The sequence below is a fragment of the Sorex fumeus genome, unplaced genomic scaffold (genome assembly GCF_029834395.1).
Source record: "Sorex fumeus unplaced genomic scaffold, SorFum_2.1 ptg000020l, whole genome shotgun sequence".
NCBI classification, from domain to species: Eukaryota; Metazoa; Chordata; class Mammalia; order Eulipotyphla; family Soricidae; genus Sorex; species Sorex fumeus.
Genome location: NW_026606077.1, coordinates 14,866,744 through 14,880,873, shown reverse-complemented (window position 1 = coordinate 14,880,873; position 14,130 = coordinate 14,866,744). Strand labels below are relative to the sequence as shown.

The 14,130-nt window shown below is 49.8% G+C and overlaps 1 protein-coding gene across 2 annotated transcripts in view; it reads left to right on the top strand.

Annotated features, from left to right (window-relative positions):
• The window catches only part of LOC130022732 (histone H2A.V), a 129,294-nt gene that overhangs the window by 104,202 nt on the left and 10,962 nt on the right, over nucleotides 1-14,130 (top strand). The window contains exons 1-2 of one of the 2 annotated variants that reach the window (XM_056113542.1): nucleotides 7,092-7,209; nucleotides 11,185-11,262. In XM_056113542.1, the coding sequence (XP_055969517.1) occupies nucleotides 7,207-7,209; nucleotides 11,185-11,262 (81 nt within the window). In that variant the 5' untranslated portion in view covers nucleotides 7,092-7,206. Of the gene's footprint in view, nucleotides 1-7,091; nucleotides 7,210-11,184; nucleotides 11,263-14,130 lie in introns of those variants that run through there. The other variant, XM_056113543.1, reaches the window with a different exon arrangement.

The window sequence follows — 14,130 nt, the reverse complement described above, 5'->3', positions numbered from 1 at the left end:
GTGCAGGCAATGATGAAACAATGATGGGCAAGAATGTTGGTTTTGCAGCAAGTTAAACCTGGTGGTCATGAACATCTATCACTTTGCGAACAGCATGATCCTTCAGGGAGTACTCATAGCCCCAAAGTATCACCAACGTTGTATGTCCTTATAATATCAAAATCATCATGCTAATAAAAGCCATGTCCTTATTCTTTTGTTGTTGAGCATCAGCGGTGCTTAAGAGTTGCTCCTGGCTCTGCACTCAGGAATCACTCCTGGCTGGTTCAGGGGACCATATGTGGTGCTGGGGACCAAATCTAGGTCAGCTTTATGCAAGACCAGCACCCTACCTGCTATACTATCACTCTGGTTTCTACAGTGGTGTTCTAAGCTTTGCAAATACATGGGCAAAAGTTTTTTGGGGTTTTTTTTAATTCTTTTTATTTTTTTGAAATTTTTACACATTTTATTTTCATAATGTAGTTCACAATAGTTCATTACGGATAATATTCAAACACCCACCCAGTCAGCAAGCATCTTCCCACCATAATAAGAGGGAAGTGTGTAAAGGTTGTTGACTTCATTCTGGTGCCCTTTAAACCTGTATATGAGAATACAAGCAAGTATTCTTAAAACCAAACACATGTGTGCTGCTTTAGGTACATCAGTGAGCTAGAGTATAAGAGGACACACAGCCACATCGAGGTCTCATGCTCCAGGAAAAACTGTGTTGCTCTCTCCCGGGAACTTTGTTTTAGTCTCTGGGCCTTGGCCATTGATAAGATTACGTGGCACAGGGGTGGGGGGGCAGTTTGTGGGTGTTACTGCCAAGTTACTGGAAAACTGGGGATCTGGGTGGAGGAGGTCCAGTCCCAATCCGAGCAGGCTTGGAGAGCTCAGCCACGAGTCCTGCATACCTGGGTTCCTCTGCTGGTTCCTTCATGCGTGAGGCTTGACATGGACAAAAGTTTATTACTACATGCAAAGGTAAGATGACTCATTAGAGAGCAGTTTAATCAGATGGTTGAAATGGAAATATTACATTGTTACATTTTGGAATAAACAGAAATCTAAGTATTTTATGAGGATATGATATTATGATGAAAGTTTATATGTATCTGATTTTATAATTGATTCATAGCATGTAATCTAAAGTGATGATTTTGCTTATGGGTGGGAGGCTGGAGTGATAATACAGTGGGTAGGGCGTTTGCCTTGCATGTGGCCAACCCGGGTTCGATTCGCAGCATCCCATATAGTCCCCTGAGCACTGCCAAGAGTAATTCCTGAGTGCAGAGCCAAGAGTAACCCCTGTGCATCGCCAGGTGTGACTCCCCCCAAAAAAAGCAAAAATAAAAAAGATGCCCACCCTGGAACCTGAATGATATTAGTGGAGAGGGTGTATGCCTTGTATATGACCAACCCAGGTTTGATCCTTAGCTTCCCATATGGTCCCTTGAGCACTGCCAGGAGTGATCCCTGAGTGCAGAACCAGTAGTAACCTGAGCACTGTCAGGTGTGGCACCCCCAAAAAGATACCCACCCTATCTGCACTTAGAACGAATTTCCCTATTCCAAGCAAAGAAAATGTTGATTTTAGAAAACTCCCTGTGGCCATATTGATAAGGTGCCATGATGTGTATGCGCGAACATTCCTTGAGCATGAAGCAAAGGAGTGATGAGTTTGCAGCAATGCCCTATAAAAGCAGGTTCTTGGACCACTAAGATTCCAGGTGCTCACCTAGCCGATACCACTTGCTCTCCCACCACTGACTCCTTGGCATGCTCAGTTCAGCAAACACCCATTACAACAACGGCTTTAAAAGGTTTCATTTGGGAACTAGAGCGATAGCACAGTGGGCAGGGCATTTGCCTTGGCCAACCCAGGTTCAATTCCCAGCATTCCATTTGATCTCCCAAGCACCACCAGGAGTAATTCCTGAGTGCATGAGACAGGAGTAACCCCTGTGCATCATCAGGTGTGACCCAAAAAAAAGCAAAAAATAATAATAATAAATTAATTAATTGAAGGTTTCATTTGTTGGATTAAAAAAAAACACCTCATTGATTTCCGGGCGAGAGAGTAGTTAAGATGCTTGCACTGCATGCACCTAGCTGGACTCATTCGATCCCTGGCAACCCTGAGCATCACCAAGAGTGATCCCTGAGCACAGAGCCAGGAGTAGGCCCTAAGCACTGCTGGGTGTGGCCACAAAACAAAGTGAACAAAAAGCCTTCAATGGTTTTTTTTTTTGTAGGAGTACTGCTATTTATTCAGCCACTGATTAGCTGATTGAATTGTGCATGAACTCCACCTTACTTTTTTTTCTTTTTCCATTTTTTTATAATTTTATTTATTGAATCACCGTGAGAGCAGTTACAAAGCTTTTGGGTCTAAGTCTCAATCATACAATGAAACATCCGTACCTTCACCAGTGCCCATTCTCCACCACCAAAAATCCCAGTATACCCCCATCCCACACCCTCCCCCTGCCTGTGGGCAGATGATTTCCCCATTACTCTCTCTCTACTTTGATCACATTCACTATTTCGACACCAGACCCACCATTATTTAAGATTTTACCCCAACACTCAGATCTGCTGAAAAGGCAACAATAGACAATTTGTGTTCTATTGCTGGTTATGAATAACATATGATGTCGTGTGGCTGCAGTAAGGCCATGTGGTTTTGAAGTTCTGAAATTTTAACACTTAAATCTGGAGGGATTTCTGCCAAAAGCCACTGGGTTTAGAGATCTGCTCCTGAGTCTCTGGGATCATGGCCGTTGAGCAGCTTGATGAGGAGCCAAAGAGGCCATTCGTGGGCGATGACTTGGGGTCTCATTGGGGTGGGGAAGACAGGCCCGGCTCTACCTCCCCCCCATCCCGTGAGACCCAACAAGTTTCGTCACTGCGGGCCCAAGCCTGACTGTCCAATGGCCTCTGGAGGATGACAGCCACCACGTCGCCAAGAGGGAGCAGGCGGAGGGACAGAACCCTTTCCTCCCTGGGGTGGCCCGGTGACAGTAACCTACTGCGGGGTCCGGACACATTTCTGACAAAAGCCACTGTGTTTCAAGATCTGTTTCTGAGTCTCTGGGATCAAGGCCGTTGATCAACTTGATGAGGAGCCAGAGAGGCCGTTTGTGGGCGATGACTTGGGGGTCTCGTTAGGGTGGGGAGGACAGGCCCGGTTCCACCTCCCCCCCCATCCCATGAGACCCAACAAGTTTCATCACTGCGGGCCCAAGCCTGACTGTCCAATGACCTCTGGAGGATGACAGCCACCAAGTCGCCAAGAGGGAGCAGGCGGAGGGACAGCACCCATTCCCCCCTGGGGTGGCCCGGTGACAGTAACCTACTGCGGGGTCCGGACACATTTCTGACAAAAGCTGCTGGGCTTCAAGATTTGTTTCTGAGTCTCTGGGATCAAGGCCGTTGAGCAGCTTGATGAGGAGCCAGAGAGGCCGTTTGTGGGCGATGACTTGGGGTCTCGTTAGGGTGGGGAGGACAGGCCCGGCTCCACCTCCCCCCCCATCCCGTGAGACCCAACAAGTTTCGTCACTGCGGGCCCAAGCCTGACTGTCCAATGGCCTCTGGAGGATGACAGCCACCAAGTCGCCAAGAGGGAGCAGGCAGAGGGACAACACCCTTTCCTCCCTGGGGTGGCCAGGCGACAGTAATGTACTGTGGAGTCCAGATGCATTTCTGCCAAACGCCACTGGGTTTTGAGATTTGTTTCTGAGTCTCTGGGATCATGGCCGTTAAGCAGCTTGATCAGGAGCCAGAGAGGCTGTTCGTGGGCGATGACTTGGGGTCTCGTTGGGGTGGGGAGGACAAGCCCGGCTCCACCCTCATCCCGTGAGGCCCTGTGTGTCTCGTCACTGGGGGCCCAAATGTGACTATCCAGTGGCCTCAGACAGATGGCGGCCACTGGGCCGCCAGGGGGAGTAGGCCAAGGCACGAAACCTATTCCCACCTGGATTGGCCCAGCACCGGTAGCCTACTGCAGAGACCAGACGCATTTCTACCTAAAGCCACTGGGTTCTGAGATTCGTTTCTGAGTCTCTGGGATCATGTCCATTAAGCAGTTCAATCAGGAACCAAAGAAGCCTTGCCTCCTATTATATAGCTGAGCCGGAGGTGGTTTGTGGGTGTGTTTCCCACATACCTAACTTTTGGCCGTTTACTTTCTTGGTAAACTTTGCCCCAAGTTTTTGGGGTCTGGCCAAAGGCACAGCAGCAATTTTGGGGTATCTGGAAGTCTGAAGGCGCCATGAGGCTGCTGATGCACTCGCCTCACAGGTACAGATTGACCTGCTGGCGGCACCATACCCCCGCCTTCAATGGTTTTAACATATCACATCGAGGCAGAAATGGTAAAATTTTACCTCAAAAAAGTTAGCATATGGAAAAATGTGGTGGAAAGATGGTTCTTTAGAAATACTCAAAGCTACAGATTAGGGGTCAGAGTATTAGTATAGAGGGTTTGTCTCATACATGGCCTACCTGGGTTCCATCCCTGGCACAGAACCAATTCAATTGATTATCACTTATTTTCCAGAATCAAAACTTTAAGACAATCATTTCTGAAACAATCTTCAGGCACATCAGATTATCAATAATTTCAATAAATATTTTTTAGGGCTTTTTGTGGGGGGGGTTGGTCACACTCTGCGGTGCTCAGGGCTCACTCTTGGCAAAGCTTAGGAGAATAGATGCAGTGGAGTGCCTGAGGGACCATTTGTGGTGCCAGGGTCCCTACTTAAATGTCATTTTATTTGTTCTATTTTTGGTTCTTGGGCCACACTGGCAGCACTTGGGACTGCCTTCAGGCTCTGCTCTCAGGGAACACTCCTGGTGGTGCTTGAGGGACCCATATGCAATGCTGGGGGTCGAATCTAGACCACTTGCAAGCACCTTATTCACTGAAGTGTCATTGTGGCTCTAGGGGAAATAATTTTAGTTTCAAATTTCACTTGAGGCACCAATATTGTTAATGATTGCAATACTGCTAATGATAGGGTTCCATGAATACAATATTCCATGACCAAACTCTCTTTTGATGAAGAAGAATCGTTTGTTTTCCAACCCCTAACTCCATTTGATCAGTTATCTGCATCAATGACATGAAACGTCTTTCTCTTTAAAAGAGAGGGAGACTGCCGGAGCCATAGTACAGCCAGTAATACCCAGTATCCCATATATTCCCCTGCCTGCCAGGAGTGACTCCTGAGCCCAGAACCAGAAGTAAACCCAGAGTACTGCCAGGTGTGGCCCCCAAAGGGAGAGAAGGGGAGAGTAAGTAGAGAGAGGTGTGTTGCAGGGGACAGAGAGAGGGAAGAAAAGGCATTTCCTGTTAAGGAGGCTTCTTAACCTTTATTGGATAGTATTACTTGCTAGCGACCTTCCCACACATCACTGAAATAATGCACACTGCAAACAGCCATTATTTTCAGTTCTTTGGGGGCCACACCCAGCGGCACTCGGGGTTTACCCCTGGCTCTGCTCTGGTAAGCCCTGGGCATCTCACAATATGGCCCCCAAACCAACAAAAAAGACAGGACATGCATCCACAGACTTTGCAGTCATCTGGGAGAGAAACAACAAAGGCGAACTTGAAGCCCTGGCCGTGGAGTGGACAAATAAGACGCCCAGTACGCCCCTTGTCCAGTCCATCCTGACGACGGGTCACGCACTGCTGTTTTCTCAGAGCCTGTCACCTGCACTCCTGGCCTCTCTCCCAGCGTCCTGCCAAGGTCCTGCGCGAACCAGCACCCACACTGGCGTGGGATCCAGCAGGAGAGCTGCTTCTACCCCACGCTGGTCCGCAGCACCCAGGACAGTGCCCAGGGGAGGGGATGAGGGGCTGGTGCCGTGCGGGACCAGCTCGACCTCATTCTAACGCCTGAAGGCTGAGACGCTGCCACTGAAGGGGCAGGAATGGGCACTGGTCAGTGCTCGCTGCCCTCGCCTGGTAGGACCCCACGTCCCTCCTTCCTGAGCTGACCCTGCACTCTTGCCTTTCCACTCTCTGGACCTCACTCCCGGCCTCTCCTCCAATTCGTCCCCTTGAAGCACTAGTGTCCTGGACGTTTTCTCCCAGCGCTATCCCGTGTCACGCTGGGGAGCGGGACCAAGGACAGTGCAGCCCGGGGAGATTCCAGGGCAGCGGCTTCAAGGCAGAAAGACGCAAAGGTCTGGCGCGCACCGCGCAGACCACGAACCAGGGCGGCGCCCGCCGAGGAGCCGGACCGGCCCGTCGAGGAGCTGGACCGGCCGGCCAGTCGGTGGTCACCGGCACCCCACGGCACCCCGCAGCAGCCCCGCCTGCTCCCGCCCCTGCGCCTGCAGCCCCCCTGCCTCCACCCGCAGCCTCCCGCCCCTGCACCCCACAACCCTCACCCCTGCACCCCGCAGCCTCCCGCCCCTGCACCCCACAACCCCCACCCCTGCACCCCACAACCCCCACCCCTGCACTCCACAGCCCTCCCGTCCCTGCACCCCAGAGCCCCTACCTCGCCCCCGCATCTTCCCGCCTCCACCCCGCAGCCCCGCCTCTGCACCCCGCAGCGTCGGGTTGTTTTCTGTCCCCAAAGACTGCCCGAGCGCTGACCGACAGAGCCCAGGAGAAAGGCCACAGCGCCCACCGCAGTTCGGCTCGCACCGAGCGCCCAGAAGCTGTGACGCCGCCCGGAGAAGCAACCTTCCCCCAGGCTTTTCTTGCCAAGGTCTCAGTGCCCCTAGAGCCCACCCTGAGAACGCGCGGGAAAACCCCGCAGCCTCCCACCCCTCCCATTGACGAATTCCTCCGCCGCTCCCCGCCCCTGAGCTGGCGGGCGACGTTCTCATTGGCTGACTTCCGCTGGTGCCTCGCTTCATTGGCTGAGTCTTCCCTGCGCCCCCCGCTGGGCGGGGCCCGGCGAAGGAAAGCGGCGTGTGGCCACGCCCCCACGCCCCCCCCCGAGGGTCTGTGTGTTTGGGGTTGGAGGCCCCGCCCCCAAGTGCCGTGTGCACAAACGAACAGCCGTTAGGGGAAGGTGTCGGGGGCCGGACGCGGCCTAGAAGGAGGCGCGCGATTGGGTGGCCGCCAGGGTTCAAATCAGCAAGACGCCCGCGCATTGGCCAGGCTGGTGCAAGGCGGGCGTCGGGTATTGTCCGGCTCGGCCTCGGCGGTCGGTGCTGCAGGAGCGGCGGCGGCGCTGGGCGGGAGCGGCCACGACCATGGTACGGGCGGGCGGGAGGGGCGGGCGGCGGGCCGGGCCCGCCCGAGAGCCGGCGCCGTTCCCGGGGACCCGGGAGCGGCGGCGCGCCGTGTCCCGGGGCGTGTCCGGCTGGCGGGGCGGCAGCTGTCAGCGCGGAGACGGAGTCCCTGCCCCGGAGACGCCCGGCGGGCGCGGGGTTGGCGGGCCGCGCGTTCCCGCTCCCGAGCCGGCCGGCCGGTGGTCGCGGCGGACGGACGCGCACCCGTTCGAAGGGGCTTTTCCGTCCTTCGTTAAAGATCCGCGACCTGCAGGGTCGATTATGGCAGGGTTTAGACACACGGTACAGTTCGGATTTTTCTTTTCGTGTTTTATTCTAGGAGACAGAGTTTTTGGAAAGCCGCCTTTGATCTGATTAGAGTCCATTGCTAATTGAGTTGGTCTCAAGTAAGGCGGGGCACTTCCAGTAATTTTTTTTTCTGTATAGCAATAGTTAAACATTATTTAAGAATGATGCATCCGGCCGTAGAGATAGTGCAGCGGGCAGGACATTTGCCTCGCTCACAGCCGATTCGATCCCCCAACACTGCCAGGTAATTCCCGAGGGCAGAGCCAGGAGTGACCCCTGGGCATCGCCGGGTGTGTGCCTACCGCCCCCCCCCCAAATTATGCATTCCGGTAGAAATGATAAATTATCAGTTCTCTCAGTTAAGGTTGTCAGTCTTCCTAAATGAATTGCTTTTATTCCTGTTTCGGATAATTGCCAGAACCCCTTTTTTTCTTTTTATTGCTTTTGGAATCTAAACATTAGGTCACGTAAAATTGGAAGACTTTATAGTTGGTTTTCAACTTTGAAAAATGTTTAAGAACAACATCATCAAGAGAATACGACATTTTCAAAGTTGCCCTCACTTTAAAAATAGAGACCCTGGGACCAAAGTAATCGTACTTTGGTCAGGCACTTGGCTTGCATGTTCACCTAGGTTCAATCCCAGTCACTAAGAGTGACTCCTGAGTCAGAATCACAGTCCCAGGGTTTAACTGTGGGTTATGGGCCAAAAAACATACACATACACACCACAATATTGTAAACTGGTTATTTTTTATTTACTGGGGGGAAGGGGTGCTGGTAGAACCCAGGACATGCACTCTGCCACTGAGCTAAAGTCTGCTCCCTCCCTACTTTTCATACAGAATAAATGTTTAAATTTAAATATCAAACTCTATAAACAGTCCCAAAGAGAAGATTGGTTTCTCTCAAAAACCAGATCCTTGATATTATCTCCCAGAGCCAAATGACTTTAAACTACTCTGTAACCTTCTAAAACTTTTGGTATACAAATCTATATAATATACCCTGTTTTTGCAGTAAGAGCTACCTGCATGCCCCTGAAATGTTTTATTAAGGTTGTTTTTCTGCAGATGTTTAAACATTACTTTCTGAAGTATCTATATATTGAACTGTATTATTTGCATGCAGTATCCTATTAGTGAACATTTAAATTATCTAAGAGTTACTTATTGTCTGTTATTGGAAAGTAATATTTGTAAAATCTCCTTTAGTATGGACCAGGGCTATAGCTCAGTGGTAAAGCTCTTGTATTGCAGGAGTGCCAGGCCACAAGCATCCATGGTATGGTCCCTGAGCACAGACCCGTGAGTAGCCCCTAAACACCATGGGGTGTAGGCCCCCCCAATAAGCATAAGAGGCTGTAGACATAGGGGGAAGGGGAAGAGGTACTTAGTGTGGATTTCAAATTCTTTTTTTGACATGTAACAAAATGTTTATTACTTTTAGCCACTAATGCATTAAGAATGTGATTCTCTATGCCAGTCTCTATAGTCATTAAATATCTCTTATTTCATACCTCTTGGGCCTCTGATAACCACCACTGTATCATAAGTCTCTGCATTTAAGTGGAATCACCTATCTGTATTATGTGACTGGTTGATTTTGCTTAGTATAGTGTTTTCAGGTTTCATTCATGTGTGAAATGTATCCATTTTTTTGTTTTTGTTTTTTTCAGTTTTTGGTTCACACCCAGCAATGCTTAGGCATTGCTTCTGGCTCTGCATTCAGGAATCACTCCTAGTAGAGCCCAGACGACTTTATGTGGTGTTGGGGAGAGAACCTAGGTCAGCCACACGTGCAAGGCAAATGTCCTACCCACTGTACAATCTCCCCAGCCCGTTTCTATCTTTTATTTTAAATAATACTATGAACATGAGTTAGACAGATACCTAGATACCTTTTTTTTTTAAGTCCTTGCTTTCAGCTCTTTAGGAAATTTCTTGGAGTGGAATTGCTAATTCATATAGTAATTTTTGTGTTCCAACACTCTGAGGTGTTTTGTTGTCACTGTTGTTGTTGGTAAGCCCTCCCCCGCCCATGGCAAAGCTAAAATCTGAATATTTCTGTTTGTTTTTGAGCCATACCTGGCAATGCTGTAAGCTCAGGGGTCCTGTCCCAGAGGCGCTCAGGGGTCCAGCCATGACCTCCCACAGGCACAGCATGTACCTTTGAACTTCTACTCTGGCCCCTGAAATCTGATGTATCTTGGAAATGATATACAGTATAGACTATTTATTGGTTTGGGGGCCACATCCAGCAGTACTTACTCAGGGCTTTCTCCCGGCTCTTGTGTTTAGGGATCCCCTTGACATGTGGGATGCTGGAGGTTGAACCTGGCTTGGCTGGGTGCAAGGCATGCACCCTACCTGCTATGCTCTCATTACAACCTAGTGTTAACATTTTTAAAATTAGTTTAGGGGGCCAGAGCAATAGTACAGTAAGTAGGGTATTTGCCTTGCTCGTGGCCAACCTTGGTTCAATCCCTGACATCCCATATGGTCCCCCAAGCACTGCCAGGAGTTATTCCTGAGTGCAGAGCCAGGAGGAACCCCTGAGCATTGCTGGGTATGACCCCCCCCCATTCAATAAATGAATAAATAAATAAAAGGTAGTTTCACTTCACGGAGGCCAGAGCGATAGCACAGCAGGTGGGTGTTTGCGTTGCACACGGCCAACCCAGGTTTGATCTCCTGCATCCCTTATAGTCCCCTGAGCACCACCAGGAGTGACTCCCGATTGCTGAGGAGTAAGCCCTGAGCACCATGTGCGTAGCCCTCACCTCCCCCCCCCAAAAAAAAAAATCCCAAAAACTTAGTTTCAGGGACCAGGAGATAATATAGCAGTTAAGGCCTCTGACTGGCATTTGCCTGGCCCAAGTCGATTCCCAGCACCATGTGATCCCCCCAGTTCCACTGAGTGCAGCCCTGGCAGCCCTGCTTACCAGCGGGGCCCCCAGATTACCCGAGCAGCACTTGAGAAGATCTACGTTTTTTTTTGGGGGGGGAGGTCACACCTGGCGATGCACAGGGGTTACTCCTGGCTCTGCACTCAGGAGTTACTGCTGGCAGTGCTCAGGGGACCATATGGGATGCTGGGAATCGAACCCGGGTCAGCTGCGTGCAAGGCAAACGCCCTACCTGCTGTGCTATCTCTCCAGCCCCCAAGAAGACCCACATTTTTTCCTCTGTGAAATATCTCAAGCATAAAGTTATGTTGACCTGATGAAAGAGAATTTAGTTAAGATTTGAAAAATCTGCTTGTATTCTTAGAAATCTCATTTATAAGTATATATAGTATGACCTCATGGGCTGGGGGGGAGGTTGGTTTAGGGCCACCCCAGCATTACACAGAGATCACTCCTGGCAATGCTTGGGGGGCCACATACAAGGCCAGCACTTTAGCCCCTGTATTGTTTGGGGGCCACACCTGGAGATGCTCAAGGGTTACTCCTGGCTTTGCGTTGAGGAATCACCCCTGGCAGTGCTGGGGGACCATATGGGATGCTGGGGATCGAACCAAGGTTGACCACATGCTAGGCAAACAAACTTGCTATCCTGACACCCCAGCCCTGACACCTTGATCCCTCACCTACCTGTTTGGTCTTAAGACAGCATTTTCAGCTGTTCATCAGCGTTCTCTCTCGCCTAGGCTGGAGGCAAAGCTGGAAAGGACAGTGGGAAGGCCAAGGCGAAGGCAGTGTCTCGCTCCCAGAGGGCCGGGCTGCAGGTAACTTCTCCATGCCACTGGGCTTACGCGGGGTCGTGTGTTTGTGGGACTTGTGATCCTCAGCTCCGTGGTTAGCTGCAGGACAGACTTCGACTTCTGACCTTTCATGATGGGATTGATTAGCCAAAGTATGTGTCATTAGACAACCACCATTTTTGTTTTCTAAGTGAGAATAAACTATGGTCTTAAATGAACTTAGTGATTTAGCTCTCTCAAAATTGTGATTATCTTGAGTTGGAGAGATAGTGCACTGAGCTGAGTGCCTGCATCATATGCAGGGGACAGGACTTGACCCGGCCTTTCCGGCCCCAGTGTGGCTCAGGGCAGTCCCAAGCACAGAGCCAGTGGTGTTCCCTGAGTGCTGCCAGGTCTGGACTAAAGACAAAATAAAACAAAAGAATCTTCATTATCTCCATATTTTATTGTCGTATTCTTGGTTCTCTTACAAATTATATCATATTCAACTGAATATCCTCTTTTTTTAAGGGGTTTGTAAAGGTAAAGGCCCTCCCGTTGATCGTCGATTTGCTCGAGCGGGCCCAGTAACGTCTCCATTGGAGACTTTGTTGTTACTGTGTCTGGCATATCCAATACTCTCGGTAGCTTGCCGGGCTCTCCGAGAGGGGCGGAGGGATCGAACTCAGGTCGGCCATGTTGGCCGCTTGTAAGGCGAACGCCCTACCGCTGTGCTAATTACAGGAATTTTGGGGTCTGTTTTGTTTTGTTTTGTTTTGTTGCCACGCCCAGTGGTGTGTGGGGTCCTAGCTCTGCTCCGAGGTCTTTCCCTGTGAGGCTGAGGGGCCATTTGTAGTGTGGGGGATCCAGGTAGGGTCAGCCACACGCAAGGCAAACACTGTGTACTGTCTCCAGCCTGAGTCAGAGTTGTGAACTATCTCCTAGTCTTTGAGGTAGGTCCCCAATAGCGTCTCATACGCTGAGTGGAAATTCAACATGCCCCATATTTTTAACTTCATGTATTTGAGTTGTTGCAACTTTTAATGCACAGGCTCAAAATTTTGTGAATGCATCAGACCCTGCATCTGAGAACCTTTTAAAATAGGAAGGTTTTGGATTTTCTTTCAGTGGCATTAATGAACACCCTTTATTGAAAGTAACAGTCATCAATACTGGGCTGGAGCGATAGTACAGCGGGTAGGGTGGTTGCCTTGCATGCAGCCAACATGGCCGACCCAGGTTCGATTCCCAGCATCCCTTATGGTCCTCCGAGCACTGCCAGGAGTAATTCCTGAGTGCATGAGCCAGGAGTAACCCCTGAGCATCGCCGGGTGTGACCCAAAAAGAAAAAAAAAAAAGAATCATCAATACTTTGATAAAAATTAATGGCATTGGTTACAGTATATAAAGGTGCCACAGAACTAAACATGAAAATGAAACAGGCGGCAAAGATCTTACCTTTCATATCGCTATCAGCACACACTTTAAAAAAACTTAATTTGGGAGGCTTGACAGCTGATGCATACCTTGCATGTGGTTGAGCCTGGTTCAATCCCCAGCACCCCAAATAGTCTCCTGCGTACTGGGTGTGGCCCAGAAATTTTTTTTTTTTTTTTTGCTTTTTGGGTCATACCCGGCAATGCACAGGGGTTACTCCTGACTCTGCACTCAGGAATTACTCCTGGTGGCGCTCAGGGGACCATATGGGATGCTGGGAATCGAACCTGGATCAGCCGCATGCAAGGCAAACACCCTACCCGCTATGCTATTGCTCCAGCCCCCAGAAAAGAAATTTTGGATTTTATCCTTTGGCATTAAGCAAGCCTTTCTTGAGTGGAAGGATGCCCTGATCCAGGGAAGTAGACAGGTGCTGAATTGCGCTTGATGGGCATATTCTCTGTTTAAGCACCACACAACTAACCCCTTAATGTAGGGAAGGGAAGACAACGTGGGGCCTCGCAGTGGGTGTGGAATAAGGTGATGATGCTTTGGGGTGGGATAAAGGGATAGGGACTCTGGAGGTGTAGAGACAAGGAGGGAAGGTTCAGGGAAAGGGGGGTGCTCAGAGGTTGCTTGCTTGCTTTTTTGTTGTCGTCGTTGTTCTTGGGTCATCCACACAGCAATACTCAGGGTTTACTTCCTGGGCACTCCAGAACTACTCCTTGTGTTGCTTGGGGACCATCTGAGATGTCAGGGATCAAACCTGGGTTGGCTGCATGCAAGGATAGAGCCCACCCTGTTGTACTATTGCTCTGGTCCTGAGTCAGAGGTTCCTATTAAGACTTAGAGGAATGGAGGGCTAAAATATGAGTTTTGTTAAAGTGGAATGATTTTGAAATTCCACCAAAATATCTAGGTTAAAATGTCCCAGAGGTTGTCAATTTGAGTCTAGTTTTTAAGTAATTTTAAATAAGATCACTTACCAAAAAGTTGATAGTTTGTTCTCTAGATAAGTTTCCCAAGTAATGTTTGAGAAAGGAACACGAGATCTATTGGTGGATCCCTCAGAGACACAATTATTTTGAGAGTCATGGTGCGGGGGAGGTTTGGGCTTCATCCGGTGATGCTCAGGGATCACTCCTGGCTCCTCACTCAGGAATTACTCCTGGCAGTGCTAGAGGGACCATATGGGATCCCAGGGATCAAACCTGGATCAGCTATGTGCAAGGCAAAAGCCCTACCCACTGTACTATGTTTCCAGCCCCAGAGACAACTTTTAGCCGAAGACTGAAGTATCGTGAGGTTAGTGTTAGAAATCTGTGAGAATCTCTGCAACCTAGAGTGATTTTGTTTTTTTTTTTGTTTTTGGACCATGCATGGCGGCTCTCAGGGACTACTCCTGGCTCTGCATTCAAGGATCACTCCTGGTGGATTCAGTGTACCATATGGGGTTCCAGAATCAAACCCAGGTCA